General features: G+C 38.4%; 1 protein-coding gene across 1 annotated transcript; it reads right to left on the bottom strand.

Moving 5' to 3' along the window:
* Positions 1–544: 544 nt before the first annotated feature.
* On the bottom strand, positions 545–17542 carry LOC139621382 (receptor-type tyrosine-protein phosphatase eta-like). The gene is made up of 18 exons (XM_071477859.1): positions 17429–17542; positions 15392–15434; positions 13669–13839; positions 13286–13516; positions 12986–13085; positions 12372–12610; positions 11442–11699; positions 9761–10018; positions 7297–7554; positions 6464–6721; positions 5744–6001; positions 4911–5168; positions 4191–4448; positions 3467–3724; positions 2634–2891; positions 1801–2058; positions 1077–1334; positions 545–907 (listed from the first exon to the last, which is right to left on the bottom strand). Exons 2-18 carry the CDS (start codon positions 15423–15425, stop codon positions 882–884), a joined length of 3639 nt encoding a protein of 1212 aa, XP_071333960.1. The 5' UTR covers positions 15426–15434; positions 17429–17542; the 3' UTR covers positions 545–881.
* Positions 17543–17604: the final 62 nt, after the last annotated feature.

Below are 17604 nucleotides of genomic sequence, written 5' to 3'. Positions count from 1 at the left end.
AATCCACTGCTGCGGCTAACTACTTGTTTTTCTACTTGCTATGATGGCTTTTATTAGAAATGACTACTCATAACTGGTATTGATCAGCAAATTAATACCTGAACCCGTAGATAACCAGAATAATTTCTGTGATACACACATTTCAACAAATCTTCTGTTTTCTAAAAAGTTGCCCTATGTACAATGCTAATACGAGACCTTTATGTTTGGTTCAAAACACAGTAATGAAATAAATTATCTCACCAGTAACTGCAGTGATGTTCACTCCACTGCTTCTGACGTTCTCAAACACAGAGAAGAGAGTGAATGTGTATTTGGTTCCAGCAGTGAGAGATGAGACTGTGTGAGTTACTGGTCCATCTCCATCTGGTGCAGTGATGTTTATCTCTGTACCATTAAACTGGAGAATAAAGCTGACGTTGTTGTTCACTTTGTTCCACTGCAGAGTGATACTGGTCACATCTTGTCCTGTTGATCTGAAGTTTTCTGCGTTTAAAGGAGCTGAGACAGGAAAAGAGAATCAAAGGAAGTTTACCAATTCTTTGAACATGTTTTTGTTGTTTATGTTGAATTGTTCTGCATTTTGTATCATTATCATAAAAAGTTTCAAGTAGGAGCATGATCTTATTTGAGCTACCCATATTAACTGCTCATTAGCAGATCTTGCTGAACACCAGTATGCACATACTCACAGAGTATTTTACTATTTTAGTGCCCACACCACATATCTGTTGTTCTTTTTCATGTACTATCACTGCTTGTGGCTAATATTCATTGTAAAGTAGATGATGATGTTGAAATTTAAAAAATGATTTATACTTTCTTTCATCTACATTTTGAATAGTTTCAGTCACGGTGACTGGTCACTGCTTTTCCTGCTGCTATCTGGTTAGTAAGTACATCCACACTGGAAGATAATCAAAAAATCATTAAAATGGTATAAATCGATTTCTGGGACATAGTAGACATTGATCTTATGTCTGACCATCAGGTGTGTTTACATTTGGATCTAATGAACACACAATAACAGAGTTAAAGTCACATTAGTCCCACAGTGAAAAAGTCAAATGTCTCACCAGTAACTGCAGTGATGTTTACTCCACTGCTCCTGACGTTCTCAAACACAGAGAAGAGAGTGAATGTGTATTTGGTTCCGGCAGTGAGAGATGAGACTGTGTGAGTTACTGGTCCATCTCCATCTGGTGCAGTGATGTTTATCTCTGAGCCATTAAACTGGAGAATGAAGCTGACATTATTGTTCACTTTGTTCCACTGCAGAGTGATACTGGTCTCATCTTGTCCTGTTGATCTGAAGTTTTCTGCATTTAAAGGAGCTGAGACAGAAAAAAGAGAAGTGAGTTACTGTGTCAAGAAAGGATGGTCTCCTGAACAGTCTTGATTACTGTAACTGAGCTGTATATCTAAATACCTGCTGCAACAATCTGTTGCCCCTTCTTAACAATTACTGTTATTTAGAACAATTCATTGTCCAGTAGCTGTGCCCAAGGCAAGATACTAAAAGATTATTCCAGCTGTCAGCCATAAGTAGTTTAATTTAATCCACTGCTGCTGCTAACTACTTGTTTTTCTACTTGCTATGAAGGCTTTTATTAGAAATGACTACTTATAACTGGTATTGATCAGCAAATTAATACCTGAACCCGTAGATAACTAGAATTATATCTATGTTACACACATTTCAACAAGTCTTCAATCATCTAAAAAGTTGCCTTATGTACAATGCTAATACGAGACCTTTATGTTTGGTTCGTAACACAATAATGAAATTAAATGTCTCACCAGTAACTGCTGTGATGTTTACTCCACTGCTTCTGACGTTCTCAAACACAGAGAAGAGAGTGAATGTGTATTTGGTTCCAGCAGTGAGAGATGAGACTGTGTGAGTTACTGGTCCATCTCCATCTGGTGCAGTGATGTTTATCTCTGTACCATTAAATTGGAGAATAAAGCTGACGTTGTTGTTCACTTTGTTCCACTGCAGAGTGATACTGGTCTCATCTTGTCCTGTTGATCTGAAGTTTTCTGCGTTTAAAGGAGCTGAGACAGGAAAAGAGAATCAAAGGAAGTTAACCAATTCTTTAAACATGTTTTTGTTGTTTATGTTGAATTGTTCTGCATTTTGTATCATTATCATAAAAAGTTTCAAGTAGGAGAATGATCTTATTTGAGCTACCCATATTAACTGCTCATTAGCAGATCTTGCTGAACACCAGTATGCACATACTCACAGAGTATTTTACTATTTTAGTGCCCACACCACATATCTGTTGTTCTTTTTCATGTACTATCACTGCTTGTGGCTAATATTCATTGTAAAGTAGATGATGATGTTGAAATTTAAAAAATGATTTATACTTTCTTTCATCTACATTTTGAATAGTTTCAGTCACGGTGACTGGTTACTGCTTTTCCTGCTGCTATCTGGTTAGTAAGTACATCCACACTGGAAGATAATCAAAAAATCATTAAAATGGTATAAATCGATTTCTGGGACATAGTAGACATTGATCTTATGTCTGACCATCAGGTGTGTTTACATTTGGATCTAATGAACACACAATAACAGAGTTAAAGTCACATTAGTCCCACAGTGAAAAAGTCAAATGTCTCACCAGTAACTGCAGTGATGTTTACTCCACTGCTCCTGACGTTCTCAAACACAGAGAAGAGAGTGAATGTGTATTTGGTTCCAGCAGTGAGAGATGAGACTGTGTGAGTTACTGGTCCATCTCCATCTGGTGCAGTGATGTTTATCTCTGTACCATTAAACTGGAGAATAAAGCTGACGTTGTTGTTCACTTTGTTCCACTGCAGAGTGATACTGGTCACATCTTGTCCTGTTGATCTGAAGTTTTCTGCGTTTAAAGGAGCTGAGACAGGAAAAGAGAATCAAAGGAAGTTTACCAATTCTTTGAACATGTTTTTGTTGTTTATGTTGAATTGTTCTGCATTTTGTATCATTATCATAAAAAGTTTCAAGTAGGAGCATGATCTTATTTGAGCTACCCATATTAACTGCTCATTAGCAGATCTTGCTGAACACCAGTATGCACATACTCACAGAGTATTTTACTATTTTAGTGCCCACACCACATATCTGTTGTTCTTTTTCATGTACTATCACTGCTTGTGGCTAATATTCATTGTAAAGTAGATGATGATGTTGAAATTTAAAAAATGATTTATACTTTCTTTCATCTACATTTTGAATAGTTTCAGTCACGGTGACTGGTCACTGCTTTTCCTGCTGCTATCTGGTTAGTAAGTACATCCACACTGGAAGATAATCAAAAAATCATTAAAATGGTATAAATCGATTTCTGGGACATAGTAGACATTGATCTTATGTCTGACCATCAGGTGTGTTTACATTTGGATCTAATGAACACACAATAACAGAGTTAAAGTCACATTAGTCCCACAGTGAAAAAGTCAAATGTCTCACCAGTAACTGCAGTGATGTTTACTCCACTGCTCCTGACGTTCTCAAACACAGAGAAGAGAGTGAATGTGTATTTGGTTCCGGCAGTGAGAGATGAGACTGTGTGAGTTACTGGTCCATCTCCATCTGGTGCAGTGATGTTTATCTCTGAGCCATTAAACTGGAGAATGAAGCTGACATTATTGTTCACTTTGTTCCACTGCAGAGTGATACTGGTCTCATCTTGTCCTGTTGATCTGAAGTTTTCTGCATTTAAAGGAGCTGAGACAGAAAAAAGAGAAGTGAGTTACTGTGTCAAGAAAGGATGGTCTCCTGAACAGTCTTGATTACTGTAACTGAGCTGTATATCTAAATACCTGCTGCAACAATCTGTTGCCCCTTCTTAACAATTACTGTTATTTAGAACAATTCATTGTCCAGTAGCTGTGCCCAAGGCAAGATACTAAAAGATTATTCCAGCTGTCAGCCATAAGTAGTTTAATTTAATCCACTGCTGCTGCTAACTACTTGTTTTTCTACTTGCTATGAAGGCTTTTATTAGAAATGACTACTTATAACTGGTATTGATCAGCAAATTAATACCTGAACCCGTAGATAACCAGAATAAATTCTGTGATACACACATTTGAACAAATCTTCTGTTATCTAAAAAGTTGCCTTATGTACAATGCTAATACAAAACCTTTATGTTTGGTTCATAACACAGTAATGAAATTAAATGTCTCACCAGTAACTGCAGTGATGTTCACTCCACTGCTCCTGACGTTCTCAAACACAGAGAAGAGAGTGAATGTGTATTTGGTTCCAGCAGTGAGAGATGAGACTGTGTGAGTTACTGGTCCATCTCCATCTGGTGCAGTGATGTTTATCTCTGTACCATTAAACTGGAGAATAAAGCTGACGTTGTTGTTCACTTTGTTCCACTGCAGAGTGATACTGGTCTCATCTTGTCCTGTTGATATGAAGTTTCCTGCATTTGGAGGAGCTGAGACAGAAAAAAGAGAAGTGAGTTACTCTATCAAGAAAGGAGTGTCTTCAGAACAGTCTTGACTCCTGTAACAGAGCTGTATATTTAAATTCCTGTGAATCCATCTGTTGCTCCTTCCTAAGTATAACTGTTAGTAAATACAATTTATTGTCCAATAGCTGCACCCAAGACAAGATGTTAAAAAATATCACCAGCTCTCAGCCAAAAGTGGTTCAATTTGATCCATTGCTGCTAACTGCTTTTTTTGCTACTTGCAGTTATGGCTTCTATTAGCAAAGGCTACTAATAAGTGGTATTGACAAGTAAATTAATAACTGAACCCTTAGATAACTAGAACTATATCTATGTTACACACATTTCGACAAGTCTTCGATCATTTAAAAAGTTGTCCTATGTACAATGCTAATAGAAGACCTTTATGTTTGGTTCATAACACAGTAATGAAATTAAATATCTCACCAGTAACTGCAGTGATGTTCACTCCACTGCTTCTGATGTTCTCAAACACAGAGAAGAGAGTGAATGTGTATTTGGTTCCAGCAGTGAGAGATGAGACTGTGTGAGTTACTGGTCCATCTCCATCTGGTGCAGTGATGTTTATCTCTGTACCATTAAACTGGAGAATAAAGCTGACGTTGTTGTTCACTTTGTTCCACTGCAGAGTGATACTGGTCACATCTTGTCCTGTTGATCTGAAGTTTTCTGCGTTTAAAGGAGCTGAGACAGGAAAAGAGAATCAAAGGAAGTTAACCAATTCTTTAAACATGTTTTTGTTGTTTATGTTGAATTGTTCTGCATTTTGTATCATTATCATAAAAAGTTTCAAGTAGGAGAATGATCTTATTTGAGCTACCCATATTAACTGCTCATTAGCAGATCTTGCTGAACACCAGTATGCACATACTCACAGAGTATTTTACTATTTCAGTGCCCACACCACATATCTGTTGTTCTTTTTCATGTACTATCACTGCTTGTGACTAATATTCATTGTAAAGTAGATGTTGATGTTGAAATTTAAAAAATGATTTATACTTTCTTTCATCTACATTTTGAATAGTTTCAGTCACGGTGACTGGTTACTGCTTTTCCTGCTGCTATCTGGTTAGTAAGTACATCCACACTGGAAGATAATTTAAAAATCATTAAAATGGTATAAATCGATTTTTGGTACACATAAGGCATTGATCTTGTGTTTTACCATCAGGTATGTTTACATTTGTATCTAATGAACACACAATAACAGAGTTAAAGTCACATTAGTCTCACAGTGAAAAGGTCAAATATCTCACCAGTAACAGCAGTGATGTTTACTCCACTGCTTCTGACGTTCTCAAACACAGAGAAGAGAGTGAATGTGTATTTGGTTCCAGCAGTGAGAGATGAGACTGTGTGAGTTACTGGTCCATCTCCACCTGGTGCAGTGATGTTTATCTCTGTACCATTAAACTGGAGAATAAAGCTGACATTATTGTTCACTTTGTTCCACTGCAGAGTGATACTGGTCTCATCTTGTCCTGTTGATATGAAGTTTCCTGCATTTGGAGGAGCTGAGACAGAAAAAAGAGAAGTGAGTTACTCTATCAAGAAAGGAGTGTCTTCAGAACAGTCTTGACTCCTGTAACAGAGCTGTATATTTAAATTCCTGTGAATCCATCTGTTGCTCCTTCCTAAGTATAACTGTTAGTAAATACAATTTATTGTCCAATAGCTGCACCCAAGACAAGATGTTAAAAAAATATCACCAGCTCTCAGCCAAAAGTGGTTCAATTTGATCCATTGCTGCTAACTGCTTTTTTGCTACTTGCAGTTATGGCTTCTATTAGCAAAGGCTACTAATAAGTGGTATTGACAAGTAAATTAATAACTGAACCCTCAGATAACTAGAACTATATCTATGTTACACACAGTTCGACAAGTCTTCGATCATCTAAAAAGTTGCCTTATGTACAATGCTAATACAAGACCTTTATGTTTGGTTCATAACACAGTAATGAAATTAAATATCTCACCAGTAACTGCAGTGATGTTCACTCCACTGCTTCTGATGTTCTCAAACACAGAGAAGAGAGTGAATGTGTATTTGGTTCCAGCAGTGAGAGATGAGACTGTGTGAGTTACTGGTCCATCTCCATCTGGTGCAGTGATGTTTATCTCTGTACCATTAAACTGGAGAATAAAGCTGACGTTGTTGTTCACTTTGTTCCACTGCAGAGTGATACTGGTCACATCTTGTCCTGTTGATCTGAAGTTTTCTGCGTTTAAAGGAGCTGAGACAGGAAAAGAGAATCAAAGGAAGTTAACCAATTCTTTAAACATGTTTTTGTTGTTTATGTTGAATTGTTCTGCATTTTGTATCATTATCATAAAAAGTTTCAAGTAGGAGAATGATCTTATTTGAGCTACCCATATTAACTGCTCATTAGCAGATCTTGCTGAACACCAGTATGCACATACTCACAGAGTATTTTACTATTTCAGTGCCCACACCACATATCTGTTGTTCTTTTTCATGTACTATCACTGCTTGTGACTAATATTCATTGTAAAGTAGATGTTGATGTTGAAATTTAAAAAATGATTTATACTTTCTTTCATCTACATTTTGAATAGTTTCAGTCACGGTGACTGGTTACTGCTTTTCCTGCTGCTATCTGGTTAGTAAGTACATCCACACTGGAAGATAATTTAAAAATCATTAAAATGGTATAAATCGATTTTTGGTACACATAAGGCATTGATCTTGTGTTTTACCATCAGGTATGTTTACATTTGTATCTAATGAACACACAATAACAGAGTTAAAGTCACATTAGTCTCACAGTGAAAAGGTCAAATATCTCACCAGTAACAGCAGTGATGTTTACTCCACTGCTCCTGACGTTCTCAAACACAGAGAAGAGAGTGAATGTGTATTTAGTTCCAGCAGTGAGAGATGAGACTGTGTGAGTTACTGGTCCATCTCCATCTGGTGCAGTGATGTTTATCTCTGTACCATTAAACTGGAGAATAAAGCTGACATTATTGTTCACTTTGTTCCACTGCAGAGTGATACTGGTCTCATCTTGTCCTGTTGATCTGAAGTTTTCTGCATTTAAAGGAGCTGAGACAGAAAAAAGAGAAGTGAGTTACTCTATCAAGAAAGGAGTGTCTTCAGAACAGTCTTGACTCCTGTAACAGAGCTGTATATTTAAATTCCTGTTGAATCCATCTGTTGCTCCTTCCTAAGTATAACTGTTAGTAAATCAGAATCAGAATCAGAATCAGAATCAGAATCAGTTTTATTGCCAAGTATGTTTTCACATACAAGGAATTTTTTCTGGTGATTGGTGCAATTGATCAGCAACAGTGGGGCTCTCTAGCCTTGTTGATAAGGCTAATAGCAGATGGGAAGAAGCTATTTTTGTGGCGAGAGGTTTTGGTCCTGAAGGACCGCAGCCTCCCGCCAGAGGGGAGTGTCACAAAGAGTTTGTGTCCAGGGTGGGAGGAGTCAGCTACAATCTTCCCTGCACGCCTCAGAGTCCTTGAGGTGTACAGGTCCTGGAGGGACGGAAGATTGCAGCCAATCACCTTCTCAGCAGAGTGGATGATACGCTGCAGTCTGTTATTGTCCCTCTCCGTGGCAGCAGCGTACCAGATGGTGATGGAGGAGGTGAGGATGGACTCAATGATGGAGGTGTAGAAGTTCACCATCATAGTCCTTGGCAGGTTTAACTTCTTCAATTGCCTCAGGAAATACATCCTCTGCTGAGCTTTTTTGATGAGGGAGCTGATGTTTAGCTCCCATTTGAGATCCTGTGTGATGGTGGTTCCCAAGAAGCGAAAATGCTCCACGGTAGCCACGGGGGAGTCACACAGGGTGATGGGGGTGGGTGGGGCTGGGCTCTTCCTGAAGTCCACTATCATTCCCACTGTCTTCAGAGCGTTTAGCTCTAGGTTGTTCTGCCTGCACCAGGTCACCAGACGGTCAGTCTCCCACCTGTAGGCAGACTCATCGCCATCAGAGATGAGTCCAATGAGAGTGGTGTCGTCTGCAAACTTCAGGAGCTTGACAGACTGATGGCTGGAGGTGCAGGTGTTGGTGTACAGGGAGAAGAGCAGAGGAGAAAGAACGCAGCCTTGTGGGGATCCAGTGCTGATGGTCTGGGAGTCAGACACATGCTTTCCTAGCTTCACCTGCTGCCTCCTGTGAGACAGGAAGTCGGTGATCCACCTGCAGGTGGAGTCAGGCACGCTCAGCTGGGAGAGCTTGTCCTGCAGCAGAGCCGGGATGATGGTGTTGAAGGCAGAGCTGAAGTCCACAAACAGGATCCTGGCATAGGTCCCTGAGGAGTCCAGGTGCTGGAGGACGAAGTGGAGAGCCATGTTGACGGCGTCATCTACAGACCTGTTGGCTCTGTAGGCGAACTGCAGGGGGTCCAGGAGTGGGTCAGTGATGGATTTGAGATGGGACAGGACAAGGTGCTCAAATGATTTCATGACCACAGAGGTCAGGGCAATGGGTCTATAGTCATTTAGACCTGTGGGCCTTGGTTTTTTGGGGACAGGGATGATGGTGGAGGATTTGAAGCAGGCTGGCACGTGGCAGGTCTCCAGTGAGGTGTTGAAGATGTCTGTGAACACTGGAGACAGCTGATCAGCACAGTGCTTCAGGGATGATGGAGAGACAGAGTCAGGACCGGCTGCTTTGCGGGGGTTCTGCTTCTTAAAAAGCCTGTTGACATCTCTCTCCAGGATAGAGAGAGACGTTCCTTTGGTAGGGGAGGAGGGGGGTTCTGATGTGGCTATGATGTGGAGGTTAGTGTCAGGCTTGTCCCACTGTCTTTCAAAGCGGCAGTAGAACTCATTCAGATCGTTGGCCAGACGGAAGTCGTTAATGGAGTGGGGGGGTTTAGGTTTGTAGTTTGTGATCTTTCTGAGCCCTTTCCAGACAGAAGCAGAGTCATTGGCTGAGAACTGGAGCTGAAGTTTAAATTTATTTTAATAAATACAATTTATTGTCCAATAGCTGCACCCAAGACAAGATATTAAAAAATATCACCAGCTCTCAGCCAAAAGTGGTTCAATTTGATCCATTGCTGCTAACTGCCTGTTTTGCTACTTGCAGTTATGGCTTCTATTAGCAAAGGCTACTTATAACTGGTATTGACCAACAAATTAATAACTGAACCCTTAGATAACTAGAACTATATCTATGTTACACATATTTCAACAAGTCTTCAATCATCTAAAAAGTTGCCTTATATACAATGCAAATACAAGACCTTTATGTTTGGTTCATAACACAGTAATGAAATTAAATGTCTCACCAGTAAATGTAGTGATGTTTACTCCACTGCTTCTGATGTTCTCAAACACAGAGAAGAGAGTGAATGTGTATTTGGTTCCAGCAGTGAGAGATGAGACTGTGTGAGTTACTGGTCCATCTCCATCTGGTGCAGTGATGTTTATCTCTGTACCATTAAACTGGAGAATAAAGCTGACGTTGTTGTTCACTTTGTTCCACTGCAGAGTGATACTGGTCTCATCTTGTCCTGTTGATCTGAAGTTTTCTGCGTTTAAAGGAGCTGAGACAGGAAAAAATGAAACCATTTACTGTATCAAGAAAGGATGGTCTTCTGAGTAGTCTTGATTACTGTAACAGAGCTGTATATCTAAATACCTGCTGCAGCAATCTGTTGCCCCTTCTTTACAGTCACTGTTAGTAAGTACAATTCATTGTCCAGTAGCTGTGCTCTCGGTAAGATATTAAAAATGAACTCCAGCTCTCAGCCACAAGCTTTTAAATTTAATCTACTGGTGCTGCTTACTGCTTGCTTTTGCTATTTGCAATTATGGCTGCTAACAGCAATGGCTACTTATCACTGGTATTGATTGGCTAGCTGCTGCACATTATTGCAAACTGTGGACCATTATCAAATATAGGATTATGTCTATAATACACAGTTGAAGCTATCTTCAAAATGTTGCTTTATGTACAATGCTAATATGTAACAGAGAATTATGTTTGGTTCATAGCACAGTGAAAAGGTCAAATGTCACTCCAATTAGCTGCTCATTAGCAGATCTCACTGAGCACCACACATACAGATACTCACAACAGAGTATTTTACAATTTCAGTGCTCACACCACACATCTAGTGTTCTTGTTCATGTGCTATTGCTGCTAGTTACTAATGTTCATTGTAAAGTAGTTGTCAATATTGTAATCTGAAAATGATTTACTCTTTCTTTAATAAACATCTTTTGCATAGTTTAAGTCACGGTGACTGGTCACTGATTTTCCTGCTGCTATCTGGTTAGTAAGTACATCCACACTGGAAGAGAATTTAAAAATCTTATAAATTGGTATAAATCTATTTCTAGGTTACACGTGTCATTCTTCATATGTTCCACCAGCCATATTTAGAAATGTATCTAGTGAACACACAACAACAGAGTCACAGTCACATTAATGACTGATACAACAGACTGTTGATCTGAAGTTTTCTGCGTTTAAAGGAGCTGAGACAGAAAAAAGAGAAGTGAGTTACTCTATCAAGAAAGGATGGTCTCCTGAGTAGTCTTGATTACTGTAACAGAGCTGTATGTTTAAATTCCTGCTGCAGCAGTCTGTTGCCCCTTCTTCGCAATACTGTTAGTAAGTATAGTTTATTGTCCAGTAGCTGTGCAATATGTAAGATATTTAACAGTAACACCAGCTGTCAGCCACAAGTGGTTCAATTTAATCTAGTGGCACTGCTAACTGCTTGCTTTTGCTACTTGCAATTATGGCTGCTAACAGCAATGGCTACTTATAACTGATTGGCTCGCTGCTGCACATTATTGAAAACTAAGACATGAACCTTTATACAACTACACGATTATTTCTTTGATCCAGACATTTAAAGATATCTTTTATTATCCAAAATATTGCTTTATGTACACAGCTAATATATAACAGAGTATTATGTTTGGTTCATAACACAGTAATGAAATTAAATGTCTCACCAGTAACTGCAGTGATGTTTACTCCACTGCTTCTGACGTTCTCCAGCACAGAGAAGAGAGTGAATGAGTATTTGGTTCCGGCAGTGAGAGATGAGACTGTGTGAGTTACTGGTCCATCTCCATCTGGTGCAGTGATGTTTATCTCTGAGCCATTAAACTGGAGAATAAAGCTGACGTTGTTGTTCACTTTGTTCCACTGCAGAGTGATACTGGTCTCATCTTGTCCTATTGATCTGAAGTTTTCTGCATTGGGTGGGACTGAGACAAAGAGGATAACTTATTGTATAAGACTGAAATCATTGAAGCGAGATTATTCAAGAATTGTTACTTTCCTAATTCATAAGATGTTTGATGTAACACATAATATATTCTGGTACATCCTGCTGACTTACTATGTCACTGATATAATCACTATATCCATTGATGACCCACCCCCACAGTGTAAATGCAATCTAACTCCATGCTTTCTCAGATCAAATGATATCCTAACAAGAAATATTTGGGTAAAATATAGATCAAGAGTATGGTTTTGCTCATTAGTCTGAAATGTTAGAAATAATCCAGTTTTTATCTTCAGTGATGTTGAGATTGTCGAAGACTTTTTTTGATGTGCTTCTTGTTCTAAAACAATTGTTTCAATAGCACAATTCTGCAATGAGATTATATGGCTTGATTTGATTTGGCTTGACTTTGGTGTTTTTGTGCAATTTTACTAAAGGAAAATAATTCACCTTGAAGAGAAAGATATCCTTTCTTTATGTTAACAATATGCTTTTTTTAATACTGTCGTATGTGAATTTGACCTGTCGTATGTGAAGTGGATTTCCAGGTTTATTGTGGAATGAGTATTTGCTAATATATATTGGAAACTTCCTTGATCCAACAATGAACCTCTACACAGTATGTGAGAATAGAAATAGGATGTATTACTTGTTCTGAAACAGATGAATGGGAAACTGAGGGAACAACTATCATCTGACCACAGTCCTGAGTCATTGAATGATGTGGTGACGCATTGTTCTCCGTCAGAGTTTGGTTGTCCACTGGCCCAGTGTCGGAACAGAGAGGTGCTTCCGTCAGACCACAGTTTCTCCCGATGCAGACCGATCCACACAAAGTTCCCATCTGTTATGTTTGTGATTATGTCATTTTCTGTCTGATTTCTTATACTGCAAAACACACAGTAACATATACACATCAAAGTTGAGCCTAACTCACAAGAACATAACAGACACAAAGAAAATCCATTGCAATAGTGACTGTTTGAAAATATAGAGCCTTGTGTGGTTATTTGAGAATTTGGTAATATGTTCAACCATATGGGGGACATAGCCATTTAACTGTCAGAAATATAATCACCTTACAATTAAGGTATACAACTGCTAGTATACGTCTAAAACTAATAGTGCTGGTAATCACCATCATCATCATAACCATTGTAATACTACTAAATGAAAGAGCTCCATGGCCCTTAAACTTAGGATGAAAAATACAAAACTCAGTAGTGTATTAAATCTTGGAGTGTTCATTCGTGCATACCGTACCTGACTAGATCGACATAATTCTCCCTGCAGAACCTCTGAGCCTCAGTCCAGTTCAAATATCTATCAACCTTGACAAAGGACAATGTGCCATTCAGTGTGCCTGGAAGTATAAGGATGAAGAGAAGTTAGACAAAAAGGAGCATCAATATAAGGAAATGCAGGATGATCTGATGATATGGCTTCAGGGGGATAAAATATTGCTCATCCCATGTCTAGATAACAAATATGCAGAAGTGGCAAAATATTTCTGTGAATGCTATGTAGGAAATCTATTATTTTTTACTCGATACAGAAACTCACCATTGTAGCAAACAAAAGTATGATTCTTGTGGCATTCAGTGTCGTCCCATGTGCCCAAGTGTTGAGAGTCACCAAGCAATCGCACACAGTACTGTTGTCCTTCCAGATTGTTGGGCTGTTGTGTAAACCAATTTCTAAACTCTGTCTCTCCTTCACCATAGAAGCTGCTGTCATTTAAGGACCATCTCCAGCTGTTTACCAAATCATCATAGAGACCTATCCAAGCCTGGCCTGTTCAAAAAGACATTCATTATATAAAATAGCTGCAATAAACTTTGATGTGTCTTCTCTATTAACAATTTTTCACATTACACATTGTAGTCTTTAGCAATTGTGCGATTGCTCCAAATGTACAGTACATGATTCCAATACTGAGAACTTGCCTGTGTAGTTCGATGTTGTGGCGTTTACGGCACTGACGTCATCTGTGTTTTCTATGGTGGCAAGGTCAGTGTAGACCTGTCTGCAGAAGCTCTGAGCTTCGGTCCAGTTCAGTGGTGTGCTCACAAAGTGGTACTGGCGAGTTTGGGCAGAGACAACACTGACCAGTGCTCCTAAAACAAAGCATATTTTTTGTCAAAGGCCTGGCCACCCAGTCATTCAGAATTACATTCATGACTACAGCTTGCCATCGTACCTCTTGGTAATCGTGACATTTTTGTGAATACTGTGAATAAGATTTGTGAGGTACTCGCAGTGTTTATTGGGGACTGGGCCAAATGTTAGAATCCTACTGACTGCATCTCACACATAGAAGAACTGTTTATTAGGTGCTGCTTCCTGTGTTTTTCTTTCTTTAGTAACAGTGCAGACAGGTTCTTTTTTCCCATTTCATTTTTAGTTCAGAGAGTAAGTTTGGCAACTCCTGTTTAGATATAGTCCTCCTTTTGTATAATCTGTTTTTGATTTAGCAGCGTCTGTTTTCCCTGTCCCCCTCATTTAGTTACCCCCACATTTTGATTGTACCTTCATTTACCCTCCTTACTTTTAATAAATTTGCTTTACCACTTACAACTGGTTTATGTTGCTTCCCTTTTCTCCAACAAGAGGCACTATGCATCAGCTGGGTTCAGCAACATTATCATGAGGTTTTACAAAGGTTCTTCCTCATTCATGAGATTTCTGTATGCCGACTCTGATCTGCAAGCGTAGAACAGCAATTTGTAAGGAGCAGGAACTTTCTTGTGAAGTGCTCATACAAAGCTTTTTCCTCATTTATGAAATTTTTGTACTCTATCGCTGATCTGCAAGCATTGCACAGCAATTTCTATGGAGCAGAAATCTTTTTGTAAACTGCTCATCCACTAAGAAACCTTGTGATTAATTTTTACCTAGGTTACTCATTCATTAATAGTGAGATATTTAAACACTGTAAAAAAAATTCCCTTCCCACATTTCCTACTATATCATTGACTGGGATGCATTGTATCATGACTGCACAAATGCACCACTGAACCTGGACAGCGTTGCTGGATCTAATACCTTAATAATTTGTTCACTGCAGCTTAAGCGAGATCAAATTTCAGTCTGTCTTGGTAAATCACTGTCACTGAGAACAGAAAGAAGAACCAGTTAAACTACCTGTAAAAAAATAGCAGAAGACATGACCTGTTGAAGAATTTGACTCAAGTAAGCTTTAAAATTTATTTTACCCTCATTACCCTTTTTCAATAAAACAGCAATCTGTAAATGTGAATGTGTATAACTATGTGTACAATTACATTTGCTGTGTTCAAAGTAGGCTGAGATATACTTCTCCCTAATGTATGGTTGGATCTATTCATTGACTTTCTTTGTCATATACCATCTTCACTTTTGACTACTGTCAAAATCCAGCTACCTTACAATGTTTTCTGTACTTGGAATTACAGCCCTATTACAGACCTGCCCTAAAAACTCGACAGGGGTTTACTGTGTTATATAAAAAAAAATGATGAAGTAACATTTTTTTGTCATTTTATGTAATTTCTGGCCTATAAATAATCCTTTTTGTCTTAGTTCCACCCAATGCAGAAATGCCTATATTCAGAACTGTGTGAAGTCTGCTTAAGTTGTAACTGCTTCACAAAGACAAACAGCAAGGACAGTCAAACCAGAGGCACCAACCTGTGAGCAAAAAGATCATCAGCTCATAATCCATGAGTTAAACCTTTGAAAAAAAAAAAAGCATTTTTAAAGACACAGTATGTTAATTTATTTCTACTTCTGTGTAAATTTCAATATAATTTGCTGTTTCTACTTATACTTTACATTGTGCTTTTATATACATGGTATATACATACCAGTATATAAAAGCCCATTACACTATCCCGTAAAATATGGTAGTTATTTCTCCTACTTACCATCTATTCAAATGTCCCTGGCTGTCAATTATTCTGTGCTGCTTGTTTGGCATTTATGTTCTTGTTAGATGCTTATCAGTGCTCAGCTGCTGTAAGTGCTGACATTTGTTAGTGATGAGTTTCCTTTCTTTAGGGACTAAGTCTCAATACAGGAATCAGGAAGTAAAAGCTAAACCAACATACTTTTTTCTTTGAAATGCACTGATGGAAAGATATGCAGACCTGGCCACACCCAGTCCGTTTAACTCTTTGTGTTTATCCTCCTTTGTCACATTATGTAACACAGAAAAGTGTCTTCTGTCATTTACAATTACTGTGTTCTCATGACTAAAAGTAATATTTTACATTAAGCCTCATAAATGTCATTGGTTGACTTTCATCGTACCTTTCATTATTTTGGGTGTTACTTTTATTAAGGTAACCACCATGAAAAATACACCATACTGTGTGGTGTTCACTAACTCATGAGGCACTGGTGTAATTCAATTTGATTCCAGCAGGTGGTGCTCACAGTCACAATTTTACAGAAGCCTATTTATGCATAGCATTGACTATGATAACATAGAAATGATATCATAGTTAATAAAAAAATACAAAGATATTAATACCCCATGATGAATATATTTGTTAGGCTATATTACAAATCAGTACTATTGCAAGTATAAGTATAAGTATAAGTAAGTATAAGTGTAAGTGTTTCATAGACTATTGTACGAAGGACACAAAGTAGGACAGTATATTGCCTAAATGCCTGAGTTAGTCTTATAATCCTGACAGTTCTCGAAACAGTCCTTGAAAGCATTTTGTATAGGACAGCAGTGTGTAGCAGTGTGTATTTTTCAAGTATCCAGAGTACAGATTAAAATCAGTTAAGACACCCTATCATAATGCTTCTCACATGTCAAAATTTGCCAAATGAATCAAATTAGGACACACACACACACACACACACACACACACACACACACACACACACACACACACACCTTCTATGAGGTGTATACACCTTGTCCATCTTGCTAGCATGCAGCTAGTGCGCCTGCGCGGCAGGAGAGTGAAAGAGGAGCCAGATGCTGCCTTCACGGCTACCCATAAAAAATCTGAATTATGAAAAAAAAGAACCGATGAACAGAAAAGATAGATATCCTCTAAATAAGGGACTATGTGTTTTTGAACATGTTTTTTCTGGAGGATAGTCACAGAGAATATATTGTAAAGAAGTAGCGTTACGCTTTTAATACACTTTAAACACAGATTAATGTTGGACATGCTGACATCCTGTATGAAATAAATGTATTTTTTATTTTGATGAAAAATACTGCTCAACATAAATAATTTTATTTGAAATCTTCTTGTTTTGAATCCTATTTTAGGGTAATTTGTAAATGGTCACAGAGAAAACCTGTGTCTACAGCTATCTGAACTGTGCAATACAGCTAGTCTCCCCCTCTGTTTTTGCTTCATCCTTTACGCTTTTTTTTCATGTAACTTTACAGTAATAAAGTCAGCTACAGGCCACTACAATTATAGAAATCATTGTTTAGAAATTAAATACTTTTTAAACTACAGCTATTAATCATTTACACGAAACCACCCACTACAAAACTTTACCCTCCCTGCAGTTAACGACTAATATTGGCAACCAGTGTTTCGTTAGTTGATGAAAATGCGTCAAACTAGCAAACGGTTATCTAAGGAGTTAAAAGGCGAGTGAATACTGGACTTAACTTTACATTTCTCAAGAGGCAAGAAATACAACTTTGAAAGCGTGATAAAGTTGGTCTGTGTAAGCGTAGGTTACCTTCACAACTTGAGGCTGTGTCTGTCTAACTCCTTCTGTCCCCTGCTGGTCAGAACCAAAACAAGACACTGTATTAGGTCGGATATTTTTTTATCTCCGAGCAACGGCCATCCATGGCAACGGCTCTGTTCACGGGTGTTGGGTGTGTTCCATTTCGTGTCCCGGGGAGCCAGGCC

The sequence above is a fragment of the Trachinotus anak genome, unplaced genomic scaffold (genome assembly GCF_046630095.1).
Source record: "Trachinotus anak isolate AG129_WGS33_773 ecotype Australia unplaced genomic scaffold, CSIRO_AGI_Tana_v1 ptg000005l, whole genome shotgun sequence".
Classification (NCBI taxonomy): domain Eukaryota; kingdom Metazoa; phylum Chordata; class Actinopteri; order Carangiformes; family Carangidae; genus Trachinotus; species Trachinotus anak.
This window is presented reverse-complemented; position numbering and strand designations above follow the sequence as displayed.

Coding starts and splice junctions, on each gene's coding strand:
- LOC139621382 (XM_071477859.1), bottom strand. CDS start 15,425: ATGGATTATGAGCTGATGATCTTTTTGCTCACAG. Junction 12,611..12,985: donor AATTATGTCGATCTAGTCAG/GTACGGTATGCA, acceptor TGTGTTTTGCAG/TATAAGAAATCAGACAGAAA. Junction 6,002..6,463: donor GAACATCACTGCAGTTACTG/GTGAGATATTTA, acceptor TTTCTGTCTCAG/CTCCTCCAAATGCAGGAAAC.